Source organism: Hyaena hyaena, unplaced genomic scaffold (genome assembly GCF_003009895.1).
Source record: "Hyaena hyaena isolate Hyena2069 unplaced genomic scaffold, ASM300989v1 scaffold_204, whole genome shotgun sequence".
Classification (NCBI taxonomy): Eukaryota; Metazoa; Chordata; class Mammalia; order Carnivora; family Hyaenidae; genus Hyaena; species Hyaena hyaena.
In genome coordinates, this window is record NW_024080837.1 from 1,092,691 (window position 1) to 1,110,108 (window position 17,418).

General features: G+C 40.5%; 1 protein-coding gene across 1 annotated transcript in view; it reads left to right on the forward strand.

The window, feature by feature from the left end:
• The first annotated feature begins 7,024 nt into the window (after nucleotides 1–7,024).
• Nucleotides 7,025–17,418, forward strand: part of SGK1 (serum/glucocorticoid regulated kinase 1) — a 112,687-nt gene continuing 102,293 nt past the window's right edge. The window contains exon 1 of the mRNA XM_039242043.1: nucleotides 7,025–7,108. Within this exon, the coding sequence (XP_039097974.1) occupies nucleotides 7,040–7,108 (69 nt within the window). The 5' untranslated portion in view covers nucleotides 7,025–7,039. The remainder of the gene's footprint in view (nucleotides 7,109–17,418) is intronic.

Here is a 17,418-nt window from a genome sequence, read left to right on the forward strand (position 1 = left end):
GACTGGGATGACTTGAAGGTTGGGTCAACCGAGCCTGCCAGCCAGTGTCTATGCCTGTCTGTCTTCTTTATGTAGGTGGGGCTTTCTTGTACCATGGTCGTCTTTGGGTAAGCAGACTTCTTATATAGTGGCTCAGGGCTCCATGTGAGAACATTCTAGTGAACAAAATGGTAGCAACATGGACTTTTATGACTTAGCCTCAGAAATCACATAGCATCACTTTCATTGTGATTCATTAAGCAGCCACAAGCCCATCTAGATTCAAAGAGAGGGATCATAAACCCAATTTGTCAATGGGAATAGAACTAAAGAATTTGCAGCCATGTTGCACTTGGCCATCAGCCAAGTGACAACTGTCTCTTACAGATGTAAACTAAATGTATAGATATATGTACACATGTACATATGTGTATAAGTATGTGTGTATGTGTAGTAAATACCCTATAATTCTTACAACAAATCAATTGGCTGGGTTATATTATGTCTATTTTAGCTTGCCCAGGATCATATAACCAGTGAGATATAGAGGCAGGATTCCAATCCATATAGAGCAATGTCATGATAATTCTCCTAACCATATGAATCCCAGGGGACACTCCAGTAGTTTCAATGTTTAAATTGCCACTGTAATCATTTCGAGTTGATCATATATTCAGAGTAGCGGATTTGTCCTGAAAACAAAAGAAGCCAGAAGAAATGAAATTGTGTTCTAAGATTTAAATAAGCTTAATTTACAAAACAGATAAACCCCAGGTAAACTTTCAGAGAGTTTCAACTTGAAGCCAATCATGTTCAGGAATCAACTTACCCTAAGGCACAGCATTTCTAGAACTCTAGATGTGACATTCCTGAGTGGTTTTGTTTTGTTTTGCTTTTTGTTTTGTTTTGTTTTGTTGTTTTGTTTGATCTGTTTCCGCTGCTGGACATATCTGCTCCCCTCATTCTCCCGTCCCATAAACGTCGGCTGATTTGAATTATCTGAGAAATTGACTCAGCTTTTCAGAGATAAGGCCAGAGACCATGCTATAGAGTGGAGAAAACAGGACTCTCATGTGGGCTACCAGTTTTCCTCTAGCATCTTCTCAATCAATACTAATCACGATAGCCTATTTCGTCCCCTACATGGCATAGAGAAAGGTCAACAGGAGCAACCCTCTGTTGCTATGGCTCATTTGTACTGTACGTAGAGAAGTAGGTAATGAACATTTTCTGGACAACTCAAGTTGAAAGTACGATTTTCTGGCCTCAGTTAAGGAATTATATTGAACCTAGACTCAAAGGTTGAATGTTGCAAGAAAAGAGAGAATAATCACTAAAAAGTAGACACATGAAATTACATCTTAGAAAAGGCCATAAAATCCATTACTATCCAGGGTCTCTACTTCACTCTTAGTCATTCGGCAAGCAATCCAATTCATAGATGTTAATAACCTTTGCAGAATGCTCTGCTGACCTGCTCTATTCATTCCCACTGACCGTGTCTGTGTGTGCGTCTGCGTGCTGAAGGATGTATCTGTAGGTCTGCCAGGACTCTATCAATGAGCTGTGTGTATCTCTTGACAATGACAAAGTCTTGCTACGACACTGAAAATACCCTGACTGAGGAGAGGAGATCACTATAATAAGAGTGATCCGGCCCTTAAAAGGGAGCTCAAAGGAGTATATTTTCTTTAAAATAGCGTACCTTCACAGGTTCTAAATCCTTTGTAGGATTTAAACAAAGGACTGGAAATGAATGCATTTATGCATTCTGGGAGAATGAAGTCTGGGAGAGCTGTAAAATTCACTGTTTATATTGAATGAATAATCGCTAATACTCAAATGAGCAATCACTAACAAATTGATTTGTCCCCTTGGGCTACATGTTGTCGCAGCGCCGCAAGAAAGAGATTTCTTTGTGCCTTTGTGTCAGGAAAGGCTATGTCATAAATATGTTTGGTACTATTTGATGATATAGCGCCAATGAAAGAAAAAGCATCAAGAGGAAGGGGTGTGTGTGGCTGTCCGCGTGGGAAAGCAGGCCCAGGTAAAAAGCAAGTAACAGAGAGAGAAGGAAACAGAGAGAGGCAGCATGAATTTTTCATCCGCTGCTTCTCATGAATTAAGAAACTAAATTGTACAATTCTATCCAAAAATATTTCAAGTAATAGAGATACATAAAAGTCCAATTTGTTTGGTGATCTGGCTAAAACCATATATCCCTGGAAAAATATCAAATGTCTTAAATATAATTAAATACTATTATTAGATGTGGTTTGCCAAGACAAATGCAGATCATTTTTATTGGTCTTTCTTATAAGTATAATGACTAGCAGGCACTTGACATTTGATAAATAGTATCAAGCCAGTGAACACTAAATATCTTTAGAAATTTTGGTCAATGAGAAGAAGATAATTGACAAGTACTGACTCTGTATGGAAGCTGTATATTTATAAGTTGCCTGACTATTTTTTAGCATAGTGAAAACGGAAACAAATTGCAAGTATATAGCATTTTATCCTTACTCAGTCTCTTATCTATAAAAAGAAGGAGAAGCACTTGCTACTTTCATCTTTTCTACAAAATGCCATGAATCCACGGGGTTCTTGATTCTTTCTGTTTGTACTCAATTATCTCAAAGAAAAAAAAAAAGACAATAAACTGATATTTTAGGTTTGGTTTCTCCTTTGTAACTTTTCCTTTGATGTAATGCACGAATCAAATGAAATCTAATGTGATTAAACCAAACCAAAAGATGCTAAAAACATTTTTTAAAGTTTTTCATATATACAGAAACAACACCAGAATCCTCAATGGCTTTCCTGATTCCTAATTGCATACATCACTACCATTTAGGCTGGAGTTTTAAGCGTACGATTATGTCATCCAGGCCAAAGAGGAATGTGAAACATTTCTCATGATACCGTCTGTTTGTGTCCCTTTCTCCTTAGGGACATTTGTCACTAGACAGATATTTTATTGTTTATTATCTTTTCTGTTTTCCAGGTTGCTATAGGAAAAAAAAATCACATCCCATTCAACAACTAAATGTATCACACAAAAACACTTTAATCTATGGAAAGATAAACTTTCTATAAAAAAAAAAAGTACTACAGCAGTATATGTCTCTCAGTAAGATATAAAACATAGAGCTATTGTTTTGTAAGGCCCTTTCACATATTATCTGGTACTGATAATTGCTTTATGAGGTAAATGGGATGCATTTTAGTAGTAGTATTTTACAGATGAGGCTCACTGAACTGAAGGGACTTGCTTAAAGTCACACAGAGAAGGGAGGTGAGTTACCATACTTTCCATATCCACTAGGTACTCACTTCACTTCCTGTTAACATTAGTCATCAGGTCTACCCTGCTATCTTTTGTGTTATAGGTTAAACAATATTGTTGGGAGAAAGAAGAGAGTGTCCTACACAAAAGCGAGTAGAGTTTCAAGGGATTCTTTTCAATGTTAGAGTTTTCCATAAAAAGATCCCATCCCAGAGTCACGACGTCATTGAGGCTTAGGGAAGAAATGGTGACGACTGAGGGTCGTCTGCTCTTACTAGAGCTCAGTACATTGGCTATGATGGGAATTTACTTAATTGTTTCAGAACCTCACAGGTATTTAGCAGTTCCCACAGATCATCATTGCCAGAGTCACGGATGTTAGCTTTTCATAGATTTTTATTTGATTTATTTGAAAACCATTCGTTGAATGCCAAGCTTGGCCCAGACACTCCACAGTGTGTTGAGGCTACAAATGTGAATAAGCATGCTTAATGAGAAAAGCAGGTAAATAAATTAATTAATTAAATTAATAAAACAAGTTTATTTTTTATAACAATTTTTTAAATGTTTATTCATTTTTGAAAGAAAGAGAGACAGAGCACAAGTGGGGGAGGGACAGAGAGAGGGTGGGTGACACAGAATCCGAAGCAGGCTCCAGCTCAGAGCCTGACATGGGGCTCGAACTCACAAACTGTGAGATCATGACCTGAGCTGAAGTCGAATGCTTAACCGACTGAGCCATTCTGGCGCCCCTAAGTAAAACAATTTTAATATGCAAACAAGATGTTTTAGGAACCCAGGGGTTATTTTCCTTTATGCCATATGCAGTAGTCTATGCTCCTTTGTAAGTACTAATAAGCCTGGCAAAGGAGAAAGTAGTCACTCTGGGTTTACCTGTAGGTGACTTTATAAAGGTAGAGGTACGAGTGAGATGAGAGGTGCCTTGTTTTCCCCAAGTAGCCAACACAGTGTTGGCTCAACAGACTTAACACATTTCCCTATTATGGCAGTGACCAACATATGGTCCAAAATTAAAGACTACCTGATCTAGTCAAAACCCTGTCCTAGGCTTCTCTTCCTTCATGTAGCCAACTTCTGCTTATTCTTTAACAATTTTCACTAACATTATCCCTTTGAAAGAAACCTTCTGGGCCTCCCCCTGCCCACTCAAAGCCACCTTGCCACCTCTCCAAACCAAGGTGAGGATAATGCAACTGTATCATTATATGGGTGTTATTCTTAACGCAGTCTGTATTTCTCCACTAGGCTGTATCTTCCTTTGAGACAGAAACTATTGATATTTGTATTCACAGAAACTCCCACGGGATTAGCATGGACTTAGAGACAGTGACCCCATCTCCCAGGGGTGGCTTATAGTGGGGAGGAGGAAAAGGTTTTAACTTTACCTCCACCTCTTCCTCCATAGTCTCTGTTAGCCATCCTGTTCTTACCCCAAATAAACACACAGTATACTTAAAACCAGTATGGGGGCTAGGCCAGTGTAGAACCAAGGCAAGGCTCCTAGTATCTCTTTCCTCGAGAAGAACTCTAGATCTCTCCTAGAGAGTTCCTGCTACGTATCCTTCAAACTCAATAAATATCTGCTCCAACGCTTTCAGGAGAGAGGAAAGATGAAGAACAGGAAATAATTTGAAGAGCCATGATTTTTAAAAATCAGGTTTATTGAACTGTAGTTTATATACAGCAAAGTGTTCTTTCTCTTTCGTATAAAAGTTTGATGACTTTTGACAAATGCATAGTCATAAAGCCACCATCATAATCATGATAGAGAACATTTAACAGTCCTCAAAAATTCTCTTTGGACTACCAGAATTTTCGATGAACTTTTTAGAAGAACCCCCAAACCAATCAATGTTGTAGATTAAATCATATATATTTGCATCTTGGACAACTTAACATACCTCTCCAAAATGAAGTGTTCATCTTCCCTCAGTCACAATGCTGTCATTTGGTTGGGTTGCGTTTTCCTTCTGGAAATCCCAAAGCATTCAGCAAACAAGATTGTACTGGTGTGCACAACAATGCACAAGATCGTTTCCCAAAGAAATCCGGTCCAACTACAGAGATTTATGCTTCAATTCAATGAAGTCAATGCATCTCTTCCCCACTGACCTGTTTGTTTCTCTTCTGGGTATGTTGTATTTAATGAGCTGGCCATTAGCCTTATCGAGGAGGATGTGCCATTCCCTTGTTTATAGATTATACTCCCTTGTGGTGACTGCGAAGAGCCTCCGCATCCTGGGGATACTTGGTACATTTGGAATTGATTGGATGGATAAATGGAATGACACATCAAACAAGTGAATGACAGATAAATGAATGAGTACATTAAGGAAGGAATGAATGAGCAGTTCCCTCCATTTCATGGACAGCGCCGCCATCTGAGAGGCACTGTGAGATCAGGTGAGTGGCAGAGAACCACACACTGATGTACTAGCAGCGCCAGATCAGATGCCAAGTTTATTTTCTTCGCTGTCTCCATTTACCCATCAACTCTCATTTTTAAAAGTCTCCATGAAATATCAACATTGAAGAGTAAAGATGGGAAAATAGGCCATACCCAAATTGACTGCTTTTTTTTTTTTAAATGAATTTAATGTACAAAGAATGACATGAGTAAGGATGGGGGGTGGGGAGATTTTCACTTGATGGGAAAAGGCTTTCCTCTCATTCATCCATGCTTCCTTTCCATCAAATGGATTCAGTAATACTTTCTGGTAACACTCTTTGTGTTTTTACCATAAACCACTTTGTGTGTGTTCATTGTATTCTTTTTCAACAGCCTTCCTTAGTGAAAAAGACACAATTACTTTCACTATTGCCCACTACAGCATGTAGGTAGAGGACGCCAAAGAGGTTCCCTACAGTGTGAGATCGTCCATTGTTATACCTACGCTTGCACCTGACTTCATTTTTCTCCACATTTGGACAGATCAGGAATGAATTTGATTAAATTTCCATTGAGAGACGTCTATTCGGGAATACGTATCAAAAGAATGCCAATGAGCAGAAAACCAAAACGCACTGCATTTCATACGAAACTCTGATTTCAAATATCCTAACCAGAGAAAGAAAAGAAACACGCTATTAAAGTGGCCCTCCCGAGGGGTGTCAACTGCTTTCCAGTGCGTCCTGAGCTGGCACCTTCTCTCCATCCGTCGCTCAGATATTCACGAATCTCTGCGTCTCCAGCAGCGCTTTCTCTCTCTCCCTCTGCCTCTCTGGCGCGGCTCTCCCTCCCTCCCTCCCTCCCTCTGGCTTCTGCTCTTTCTTACTCCTTCTCTCAGCTGCTTAACTACAGCTCCCACTGGAACTTGCAGGATCAAAAACAGCTCTCCTCCCCAGCAACCTCCAGAAGCGCATCACCTGGAGCCGGGCGGCTGGCCCCGCGCGCCCGCCGCAAAGCCGCCAGGTAGCCGGGGGCGCGCACGGGGTGCCCTTCCCCGGCTGGCCAGCCGCAGAGCATCCCACCCGGAATCCGCCGCAGCCCCGGGGACCCGCAGCCCCGATGCCCGCGTTTCGGAGCCACCATGGGAAGAGCGAAGGCGCTGCCGGCGGCCGCTGAAAGTGGGGAGAGGTTGCTGCAGTAGCGGTGCCGCAGAATGTGCGAGTGAAGACCTGCGCCCCGCTAAAGGTTCTCCATCCCGCTCCGTCTTCATCAACTGTCTCCGGGAGGGCAGCCGGGCACCAGATGCGCTAACCAGGCGGTGCCACCCTGGATCTATAACTGTGAACTCCCGACTGTGGAAAATGGTAAACAAAGACATGAATGGATTCCCAGTCAAGAAATGCTCAGCCTTCCAATTTTTTAAGAAGCGGGTAAGGACAGGTTTTGTGTGTTTCTTTTGTTTTCTGCTCTTCTCTGAAATGCTTTTGATTGCTTGCCCAGGGTGAGACTAAGGTTTGCTTGCGGAACCCTGAATGAAAGGCGAGCTTCTGGCAGCAGAGGTCCAGCTGGGAAATACACCTGCCTTGATGCAAATTTGTGGGTGGGGGCTCCTAGAAACAGTTGCTTTGGGAGGAGGTGGGGGGTGGGCCCGGGTGCCTTAAAGAGGATTTGAGCCCCCAGATTACAGGCAGTTTCAAAGAGAATTGGCCAGGGGATACAGTTATGGCTAGCAATTTAGTCAGGAACTAATTCAGTAGCTCTCCTCTCACTTGTCTCTGAAGGTTCAACTTTTTCCACACCTTTCATGGACTCGGTCTCCAATGCTGCATTACCATCTTCATTAGTCAGAAGCAATCTGGCTTCCCAAATCCATTCAGCCAATAACTTGCTGAGTCTCTATCTATGGTAAAAATAGCCAAGGACTAGAATGACCTTTTGCAGAAATGATGGAATCCAGCATTTTAAATCCTCTATTTCAAGTGGCCTCAATTTTGTTGAGTATGAACGCCTTTCTTTCAGCGAGAACAGTGGGAAGTCTGAATTCAAGTGATAATAAGGGGTTATGCTGCTGTATACATTTTTTTCCTTAAATACCTTGTTCTTCCATTCATAGTGTTGACATTACTTTGCTTATAAATAAGCAAGAAAGGGAGAGGTCTTTTTTTGTGTGTTTCACAGTAAACCGAATTCATTGTGTTAGTCACACTGGTGGTCTGTGTAAACCTACAGATTTATACACAAGTAGGAGGTAAGAAATGTATGATTGTTAAGGGACCGATGACTGATTCTTATGGAGAGTTTCTTAAGCAACAGAACCTTCCTCCAGCCCCCAGGAGCCCCGTCCTACTTAATACCCTAGAGCAATTCCATCAAAATGGTTCTCTCCATTCATTCTTCCCTCCCTTCATTCAGGTCCTTTCTGTCCTGTGCCCTACACACAACCCTTCACTTAACCCACCACCAGCAGAACACAGTGAATTACATACCGAGCCAGATCACCTCCCTGCACCAAATGGGCCATCTGGGAAGGCAGTGCTGGAAGCAATAAGTAAGGCCTGGTGAGAAGGCCAGCATGGGCTCCGTTGGCCTGGATTCTCATCAGTAAAACTCAACCTTCCCTGAAGTCCATGGGTCAAAACATATGCATTAAAACCAAAGCAAAACCACCCTGCCCTTACATTGTTCCTGAAGATCCCTCAAGCCTGGAGACTACAGGCTGCACCCTAACAAGTCAGTACAACTTCTCATAGCTCTGCGGTGTTCCTTGGTTTTCCCTGTGGTCAAAATATTTCTTTCCAAGGAATGGGCCCTTTGTGAAAATGAATTTCCAATAGCAAACAAATATTTGGCTAATTAAAAAAAAGAAAAAGAAAAAAGAGATGAAGTCATAGCCCATAATTCAGTACTTAAACTCTTCACTCTCTTTTAAATAATCAATTAATTTAGTGGTATTGGTGGGAGGGGAATGAGAGTGATATTTTAAAACTCCTCAGTTAGGTGTTTTTTTTATCAGCCAAGTAGCTATCTAGAAGATTTTTGTTTACATCATCATTAATTTTCTTTGCTATCAAAATGTACAATATGTATATAAGTTACCATCTGGTTTCTTTTTGCTTCAAGGCATCATTTACCAATCGTCTTCAGTTGGCACCTCTGTTGACCTTGAATTTTGCAAAGAACCAGCCAGATTTGTATCTGAGTACTTGGCAAAGAGAAAGAGGTCTATACCAAGATTTTCTGGCCAGTAGCTTCATTTGCCTTCTAACCTGGGTTTATCAGTCGCTGGAGATAGAATCAGAAATCGCACTCCAACCCCCTCCCTACTGGTCTCCTTACTTGTCAAGGACAGGAAACTCAGCAGAATGTGACTTTGTAAGAATTAATGAACAGCCCCAAAGATAAATTCCTTGATTCTTGTCTACTAGTATACAGGTTCTCTGTTCTAAAAGTTCATTTCATTTTGTACCCTGACTTTTGCTTTGGGCTTTGCATTTTTGTTTTGTTTTTGTTTTTGCTTGTTTTTTAATTATACAGCCAACATGTAAATAAATGTGTAAACCATTAATAAAATGCTGAGGTAAATCCCACCTCTTCCCCAATCTTCCCCAGAGAAACTGTTGCTACCATGTTGATGTTCATAGTTTCCAGCCTTTTTCTCTCCATTTACATACACGTTCATATATTAGAATGTCTTTGTTTTCAACTAAGAATAATCCATTTTTCCTATATTCTATTGTTGAAGTTCCACACATATCTGCATGTTTATTTTTAACCTAGATGGACAGTCTTACACAGTGAACCTTTGTCCAGTGCCCACATAAAACCATGAATAGATCTTGGGAGTGGGGGGCACATAGGTATTTTAGGGCTTACGAGAAACACTGAAGTTTGGAGCCAGATTGTTATTGCAGAAGGCTTAAAGAGTGCTTCTGGCGCCCCTGAGACATTCCAAAGGGAGCATAAAAAAGCTCACGCCAAGGAAATATTGACGACCTGCCCCATCATTCATTTAAGAGAGTAAGTATAGCCACCACTTACTGAGTGCTTCCTATGTTTGAGACGTTAAGGGTCAAGTGCTTTACATGTATTATCTCATTTAATCCTCACAAAAACCCTATGAAGGAAGAGAAATTATTCAGTGTACAAAGTGTGGCTCAGGGAGATTGACCAACCATCCCAAGCTCATGTGGCTAAAAAGTAGCAGAGCTGAAATTTAAACCTTATTTAACCCAAGGCCTGGATTCCTAATCCAGACTTTTGATTTCAGATCATCCCCACCCCCCCCCATGTTTTTTTTTTTATTTTCCACCTCAGAATCTTTTTTCTTCCAGGTGAAATCTTTGCATCTCTTCCTCATGTATGAAACCTATGAGGGCAGCTAATCCTCAGAAGAAAAGTCTCAAAGTGCCTTTCTAGCCCACAATCTGAAGACAGGCCAGCTTGGTGCTATTCTCCCAAATCCTTTGGATTTAGGCTTTCTACTCTCATGTCTTAAAAGCTTGACCAAATCAGCTTAATTTCATTTAGTTGAGAATTGTTAAGCTAAACTCCATAAGAGTCCTACTTTAATTCTCTCTGTGTTAATGATAGGTTAGCATTAAATGCCTATGGATTATGTTTTATTCTCAGAGTCTCTAAAACTTCACTTAAAATCAATGGGAAAATGCCCTTATTGGTTTGACTCTCATAATCCAAGAGCATTAAAAGTTATCAATGGCACTAAAGAGAATCCATTTTCACAGATTTAAAGATCTGCTTATAGTTGAGATTCTTGCATTATGAGTCAGGAAACACAAACAAATGGTATTGTCTCCAACGTGGTAATCCTTTTTGGAGAAACACTGGGTATAAAAAAGACTTCTGTAGTCATAATTATATTGCCCTGTGTAAAATTTCAAATATTAGCCAGCCATATAGAATTTTGGACTTGGAGTGAACCTTAGAATGCTCTCATTGACCTCTCTGTTCCAATGATGAGGAAACTGAGTATCAGGGAAGTGAGAGACACGTACTCAGATTAGGATGAAACTAAGCATTCCTCACATGTTGGGTTTTTACTTCCAGATCTAGTGTGCTTTCCCCTTCATTGTGCCCTCTAACCAACAGCGCTTCATGCCTTTTCCATTTGTTTTTTTAAACAAATAGAGTAGCAATAAAATCCAGCTCTTGTAGGGGTGCCTGGGTGGCTTAGTCGGTTAAGCGTCTGACTTTCGTTTAGGTCATGATCTCGTGATTCGTGGGTTCGAGCCCCGCGTCGGGCTCTGTGCTGACTGCCAGCTCAGAGCCTGGAACCTATTTCAGAGTCTGTGACTCCCTCTCTCTCTGACCCTCCCCTGCTCACGCTGTCTCTCTCTCCTAGAAATAAAAATATATATAAAAAAAAAATCCAGCTCTTGTCTTCATAGAGTTAACTGCCTAGTGACCACCAGCTTCGACAAGATACCTCTGTCTTGACTCAGTATCTCGTGATTTTGTATATTTAAACAATTCCTCATATTGTATTCATTTAAGCAATTCCTTATGTTGTATTGCTCTTTAATAATAACAAATGTTACAGTGGGCATCACTTACGCAGCACTAGCATTGCTGGGAGCTGTTCTAAGAGGTTTTAAGTATGTTACACGGGTAAATTCTCACAAAAAGAACTAACGTAGATGCTATTGTTATTCTGATTTCACAGATAAAGAAACTGAGGGGTACAGAGGTAGAGGAAGTGGTCCTAAAGCATAGTGCTAGTTAGTGGCCGAATCAGGGTTTGGATCAAAGCTCTGACCTCCAGTGTCCATACAGCCTTAACCACTGTACATGTTGCCTGTTGGCGTTAACCATTCCAGCGTGGTCAGAGGAGAAGTGGAAAGGTATGACTATGATGGCCCTAGGTTCCTCCTTCCTCTAAAAATGTCAGGGAACAAAGCAAAGGTTTTCAGCTGGTTATGATGTTTGCTCTGGCAGGGCTGAGGGGTGAAATTCAGCTCCTCTGAACTAGTTCCATTAAAAGCATTCCTTTGCATGCATTTCCCTTTACTGTTCTATTATGTATGCTTAAAACACTTAATTAGAATGATAATAAAGGTCCTCTTCATATGTGAACCATCTCTTGTCTTCCCAGAGGGCTAACATTTACTGAGCTTTTACTAAGGGTCAGGCACTGGTCAATGCACTTTACTACTGTAAACCTCACAATCGCTCAATTATGCCCATTTTACAGCCAAAGACACTGGGCTTCAGAAGGTTAAGTAACTGGTCCAAAGTCACAGTGCTATGAGGAGGGGTAGCAGAATTCAACCTCAGGAGGTCCGCTCTAGCCCCACCAATCTTACATTTGCATCTCTGGAGGGTGATGCCATGATGCTAACACTGCTTCAGGGTTGGCTCTCCCCGTTGGAAACTACTGGGAAGATGATCCAGACAGGATTTCGTGTGGAGTTTTTGGCCATAGCCATGGAGAGTTAACATTTTCCAAGCGACTCCCAAGGGTAATAGGAATGCTTTCCAACAAATCTGAAGTCTCCAAGATGTATTTGATCATACTTCCTGGAGCCATGGTGCAGACTCTACTGGCTTCTACTGTGCTTTCTTGAGAAGTAGCCAAAATTTGAGTTATTTGAGTCCCTGTTGTGTGGGCTCCAACAGCAAAGCACATGGTACTGCTCCGCCAGACTCCCCCCACCACACACACACTGTAATATCAGGACTATTTACTCACCTGTAGCTCTCATAGAGCAGGAAGGTCCTCAAGGGCAGAGAACCCATTACCTTGTTCACTACATCCCTTACTTGTCAGGCCAAATTTGTTAAATGAAAGTATATACAAAATGAATGAATGAATCCTTTTGTTAACTTGTCCCTAAGTGGTTTCTCCCTCCCTGCCCCCTTTTTTTTTTCTTGTAACAGAGTAATGACTTAGAAGTCTAATGCATTTTAGTTTCCTCTCTGTTTGGATATGGATTATAAATAAATGAAGACTTTGAAAAATAACTTAAATCTGGTTCAAGGACAAGTTGTCACTAGGCTTAAAAGCTGGCAGATTCCCAGGGAAACTTGACCTCATCTTGTTTGCTGATGCAGTGCCCACACCACAATTTCTTTTCTATAATGTTTTTCCTGTTGGGCCAAACAAGACAGATGTAGTAAGATTGACTAATCATTTTTATTTTATACTAATATAAATCTGACTTCAGTGTTATATATTTGTGTTATGTGTTCTTGCACCTATGGTTTTAAAAACCTCTTTCCAATTATTATTTTTCCTCATTTTTCCATGTGGTTTTAGGAACCACAGAGGGTGAAGAAAAATTGGAGTTCAAGATGCTTTTTCCTCTTTGACCACCAAGCCCTTGAGGGGTTGGCCTGGAGCAGGGGCAAGTTTGGCTGGCTAGGTTTGGTTGTGCCAGGGAATTAGTTTCCAGTCCCACAGAATGCAGGTGAGAGAGCATACTTTGTCATCCTAGCAGTTTCTGAGAAAGCCCAATTGATGCTGGTTAGGCTTGCACTCTGCTACAGAGCTTGGGAAATGTTTTGAATGGAACGTGTAGCAGAGTTCCTTGAAAGTTTCGTTTTTTGAAGAATTAGTGCTAAAGTGCCATATATAACACTGGAGTAAGAAATATTCTGAGCTCACCCACATTTGATGATCTACTTAACAAGATAAAGCAAAACGAAAATGGGGGTGGGGGACCATTGAAACATATGTCCCCATTTGAAGATGTCTGATGATAAAAACATAAAGGAAAGAAGCATGAGAATTGCATCAATAGAAAAATTTAATTAGTAATTTAGGTCAAGCTAAAGATAGATTGCTGGAAGAAATACTGTGGAGGCAGACTTTTAAAGTGTCATTTTTTTAATGTTCACTGGTTTTAAGTTTCGGGAGTAAGTCCCAAAAACTTAAGTAGGAAATATCAATGGTCTTAACATTGGCAGATAAGGAGAAGAGGCCTGATTTACCAGTGGGATGCCACTCCCTCCCTGCTAACTAAAGCCTTAGATCCCGCTCATCAGCTTGTCTGAGTGTGGACTCATTGGGTCCTCACCAATACCAGGATGAGGACCTTTATCCTTTCCATGGTATTTAAGAAAGTTAAGTTAACAGGGCAACGAGTTTCCCCAAAGAGCTTTAACTGCACGAGGGTGCACAACCTCTTTGGAGATCCATGTGCTTCCTGTGGGAAAGACCGGGCCAGCCCTTATTCTCAGGTCACCCTCCTGGCCCAGCAATGACAAGGCAGTTACAGAGATGCACACAGGCTCTTGGTCTAAGGGCCAACACAGCCAGCAAGTGGCCAGAGGTCCCTGGCAGACTGTAGAGTCAGCCTAACAAGTTTGAAAATATTATGTGTGGGACGAAGAAGAGAAAGACGTGAGGGACAAGACAATAGGAAAGGCAGACAAGGCAAGTTGGGTACTGCTCTGGCTTCCTTCCGCAGCTGCTCCAGCACTGGGAGAAAGGATTACTATTATAGTTTGTTTATTCTCACACCTATTGCTTCACAGCATTCTAAAATGATTTCATAAGTATTTACAACAGAGGGAAATGAAAATCAAGGCTGTAACTAGGGCAGTAAGAGAATCTTCCCCCTTGGTAGTGCGAGATGCCAAAATATTACTTTAATTGCTTTACAGAGCCTGCTGTGATATTTTTCTGGGAAGAGTCCACTCAGCTATTTTTATAGTATTGGGGTCACCTTGATCTATTTTTCCTTCCTAGGTCAGGGCATTCACCCAAAATGCCATTTGCTTGGGGAAATGACTGAGCGTGTGGTTCATCCCCTTCTCTCTCCTCCTTCTGTTCCTCCTCTACCTTCTCCACCTCCTTCTCCCTTCCCTCATCTCTACAAGATAAGTTCACTTCAAGGTAAAAGAGACAAAAGTCTGAAGTGAAATATTCCTAGGTTCACATCCTGTAGAAAACAGAACTCTTGTTCTTCTAGCCCGGTGACTTCAGGAATGTCTTTCCATTTCTGTGTCTGTTAGAGTGAGCTCAGCCAGTATGGGTGACTTCAACAGATCAAGAATTAAGTTGTAGAAATAGCAACGTGAAATGATTCCCCAAATAGTTAAAACATTTTAAGACTTAAGTCGATGTAGGACCAACATTAAAATATACCAGGGGCCGCCTGGGTGGCTCAGTTGGTTAAGCATCTGACTCAGTTTTGGCTCATGTCCTGGTCTCACAGTTTGTGAGGTTGAGCCTCAAGTTGGCCTCTGCATTGACAGTGTAGAGCCTGCTTGGTATTCTCTCTCTCCCTTCTCTCTCTGCCCCTACCCTGCTTGCACACACTCTCTCTCTAAAAATAAATAAACTTAAAACTGTATATAAAAATAAAAAAGAATAATAAAATATACCAAGGAGAACATTTAAAGTTAATAGTTTGGGAATTAAAAATAAATAAGAATATGTGTTTGCAGTGTCTATTAGTCACAAATATAATCATTTCCATAGAATGATCTTTCTGAAAATTGACTGAATTTCCTTTGAATCCTGAATCTTTCTGGACCAGTGCTCATTTTAATTATACTGCAGCAAGAATTTATGAGAAAGAAAGCTATAGGTATATAGCTTTACAAGTGGTTAAAAAGATCGGCGTAAGGCTAAATAGTGTAACACTGGAGAGGCAGTCTAAAAATAAACACATTAAAAATGAGCCCTCTCTCTAGTCTCATATAGTTTCTCTGAAACCTGGAATATAAACTCCCTGAGGGCAGATATTGTGTCTGTCTTGTTCATAGCTCTGTGTGAGTGTCTGGTACATAGTAGATACTCAACAAGATATGTTTAATGAATCAATAAAGAGAATGTAACCAAGGGGCTTAGGGAAAAGGTATCCTGTGTAATTGTAATATAATTACCTGGTTAAATAGGGTATTGGCAAAGAAGGGAAGTAAGAATTAAAGTAAATCTGAGCATGAGTTCCACTACTTCTAAGTAGTGGTATTTGACATTCCGACAAATAAAAGTGAGAGAGAATTAGAGGCTTATGCTTTAATGAATTTCTATACTCTAAAGCAGATAACAAAGTGACATTTTGTTTAGTTAGGCTTGGCAGAAACTAGATTTGAGCAATAACCTCTACACTATTTTGGTGATTAGTTTGGCATTTTTGTAACACTGGATATAAGTAATTTAAAAAAATTGTAACAAGTTGGAGGGCTTGATTTAGAAATCCTCATGTCTTTTACATCAATTGTACTATGATTAACCAGAAAAGGTGAGTGGAAATATTAACAGTTTACTGAAGAATATATTTAATGGCATGTTCAAGCTTATGGAGTTAGGAGATAGCAAAGATATATATGTCACTTCATTCATGAAAGGAAATTACAGAATCTCTAATCCATCTTTAGGTAAGAAGTGAGAAAGCATCTCAAAGCTGCCTTTGGTTTTCACAAGGAAATAAAGGTTGTGCTAGTTTGTTAGGGCTCCCATAACAAAATGACAAACTAGGGCTTGGGGGCGGGGGCTTAAACCATAGAAATGTATTGTCTCGCAATTCTGGAGGCTGAGAGTTTAAGATCAAGACATCAGTGGGACTAGTTCCTTCTGAGGCTGTGAGAGCGGGATTTCCTTCCAAGCCTCTCTCCTTGGCTTGTACACAGCCATCTCCTTCCTGTGTCTTTACATCTTCCTCCCTCTGTATGTGTGAGTCCAAATTTCCCCTTCCTTTTTTAAAAAAAATTTAATTTTTTTTTTAAATTTATACTTGAGTGACAGAGATAGAGAGTGAACAGGGGAGGTGCAGAGAGAGAGACAGAATCCAAAGCAGGCTCCAGGCTTCAAGCTATCAGCACAGAGCCTGACGTGGGGAACGAACCCACGAGAAGTGAGATCATGACCTGAGCCAAAGTCAACTCACTAACTCCACCCAGGAGCCCCTAAATTTCCCCTTCTTATGAGGACAACTTATAGAGACCTTTATAAGGATACCAGACACATCTCATTAGCTCCCACCTCCTCTTAACTTGATTACCTCTATAAAGTTCCTATCTCCAGATACATACTGAGCTTCTGAGGTTGACTTTAATATAGACTTTATATAGACTTTAATGGGGGGGTGTTGGAGACATAATTCAGCCTATAACAGAAATTTGTCTTTACCCAGGAAGCCTCATTTATATCTGGATTCGAACATCCCCAATAGAATGAACTCCTAAAGTAGAAATTTTCACATTGTCAAAATTGTTAGTAAGTCCGGGAAAACAAGATTGCAGAAAAACGCTGGAGAATATCAGGTGAAACAAAGTTCGGCAGGCAAAAATATCTTAAAAATTGTTTTAAAGCTGGTAATGTGGTAGAAGTGGGAAGAGAGTAGTAACTGGGAAAAAGCTGCTGCTAAGATTTTATGTAACAAAGCTAGAGGAGCTATATGGCTGATGGAATGTCTAATGTAGCATTTAAGAGCTTACCACTCATAATAACCATGCATAAATGAATTTCTCCAAAGAAATGTCAATATAACTACTTTTTCTTTCATCCACTTGAGCTCAAAGATGAAGTGTTACATAAGACCTAGGACCTGGCACTTACTGTATTCAGGACCTTAGTTATCAACTTTGGCAAAGCAGTCATATCTAATGTATTTGTCTATTAGTCAACTTTTCCGTGAAAGAGTCCACTCCTTCTCTCACTGCTGCTAATAAGATGGTGTAGCCATTTCTAATAATTAGTCTTCTAGCATGAAATGAATGCTTTAAATCAGGGATTTGAGAGTAACTGTTCAGACTTAATCTCAATCAGATGGAA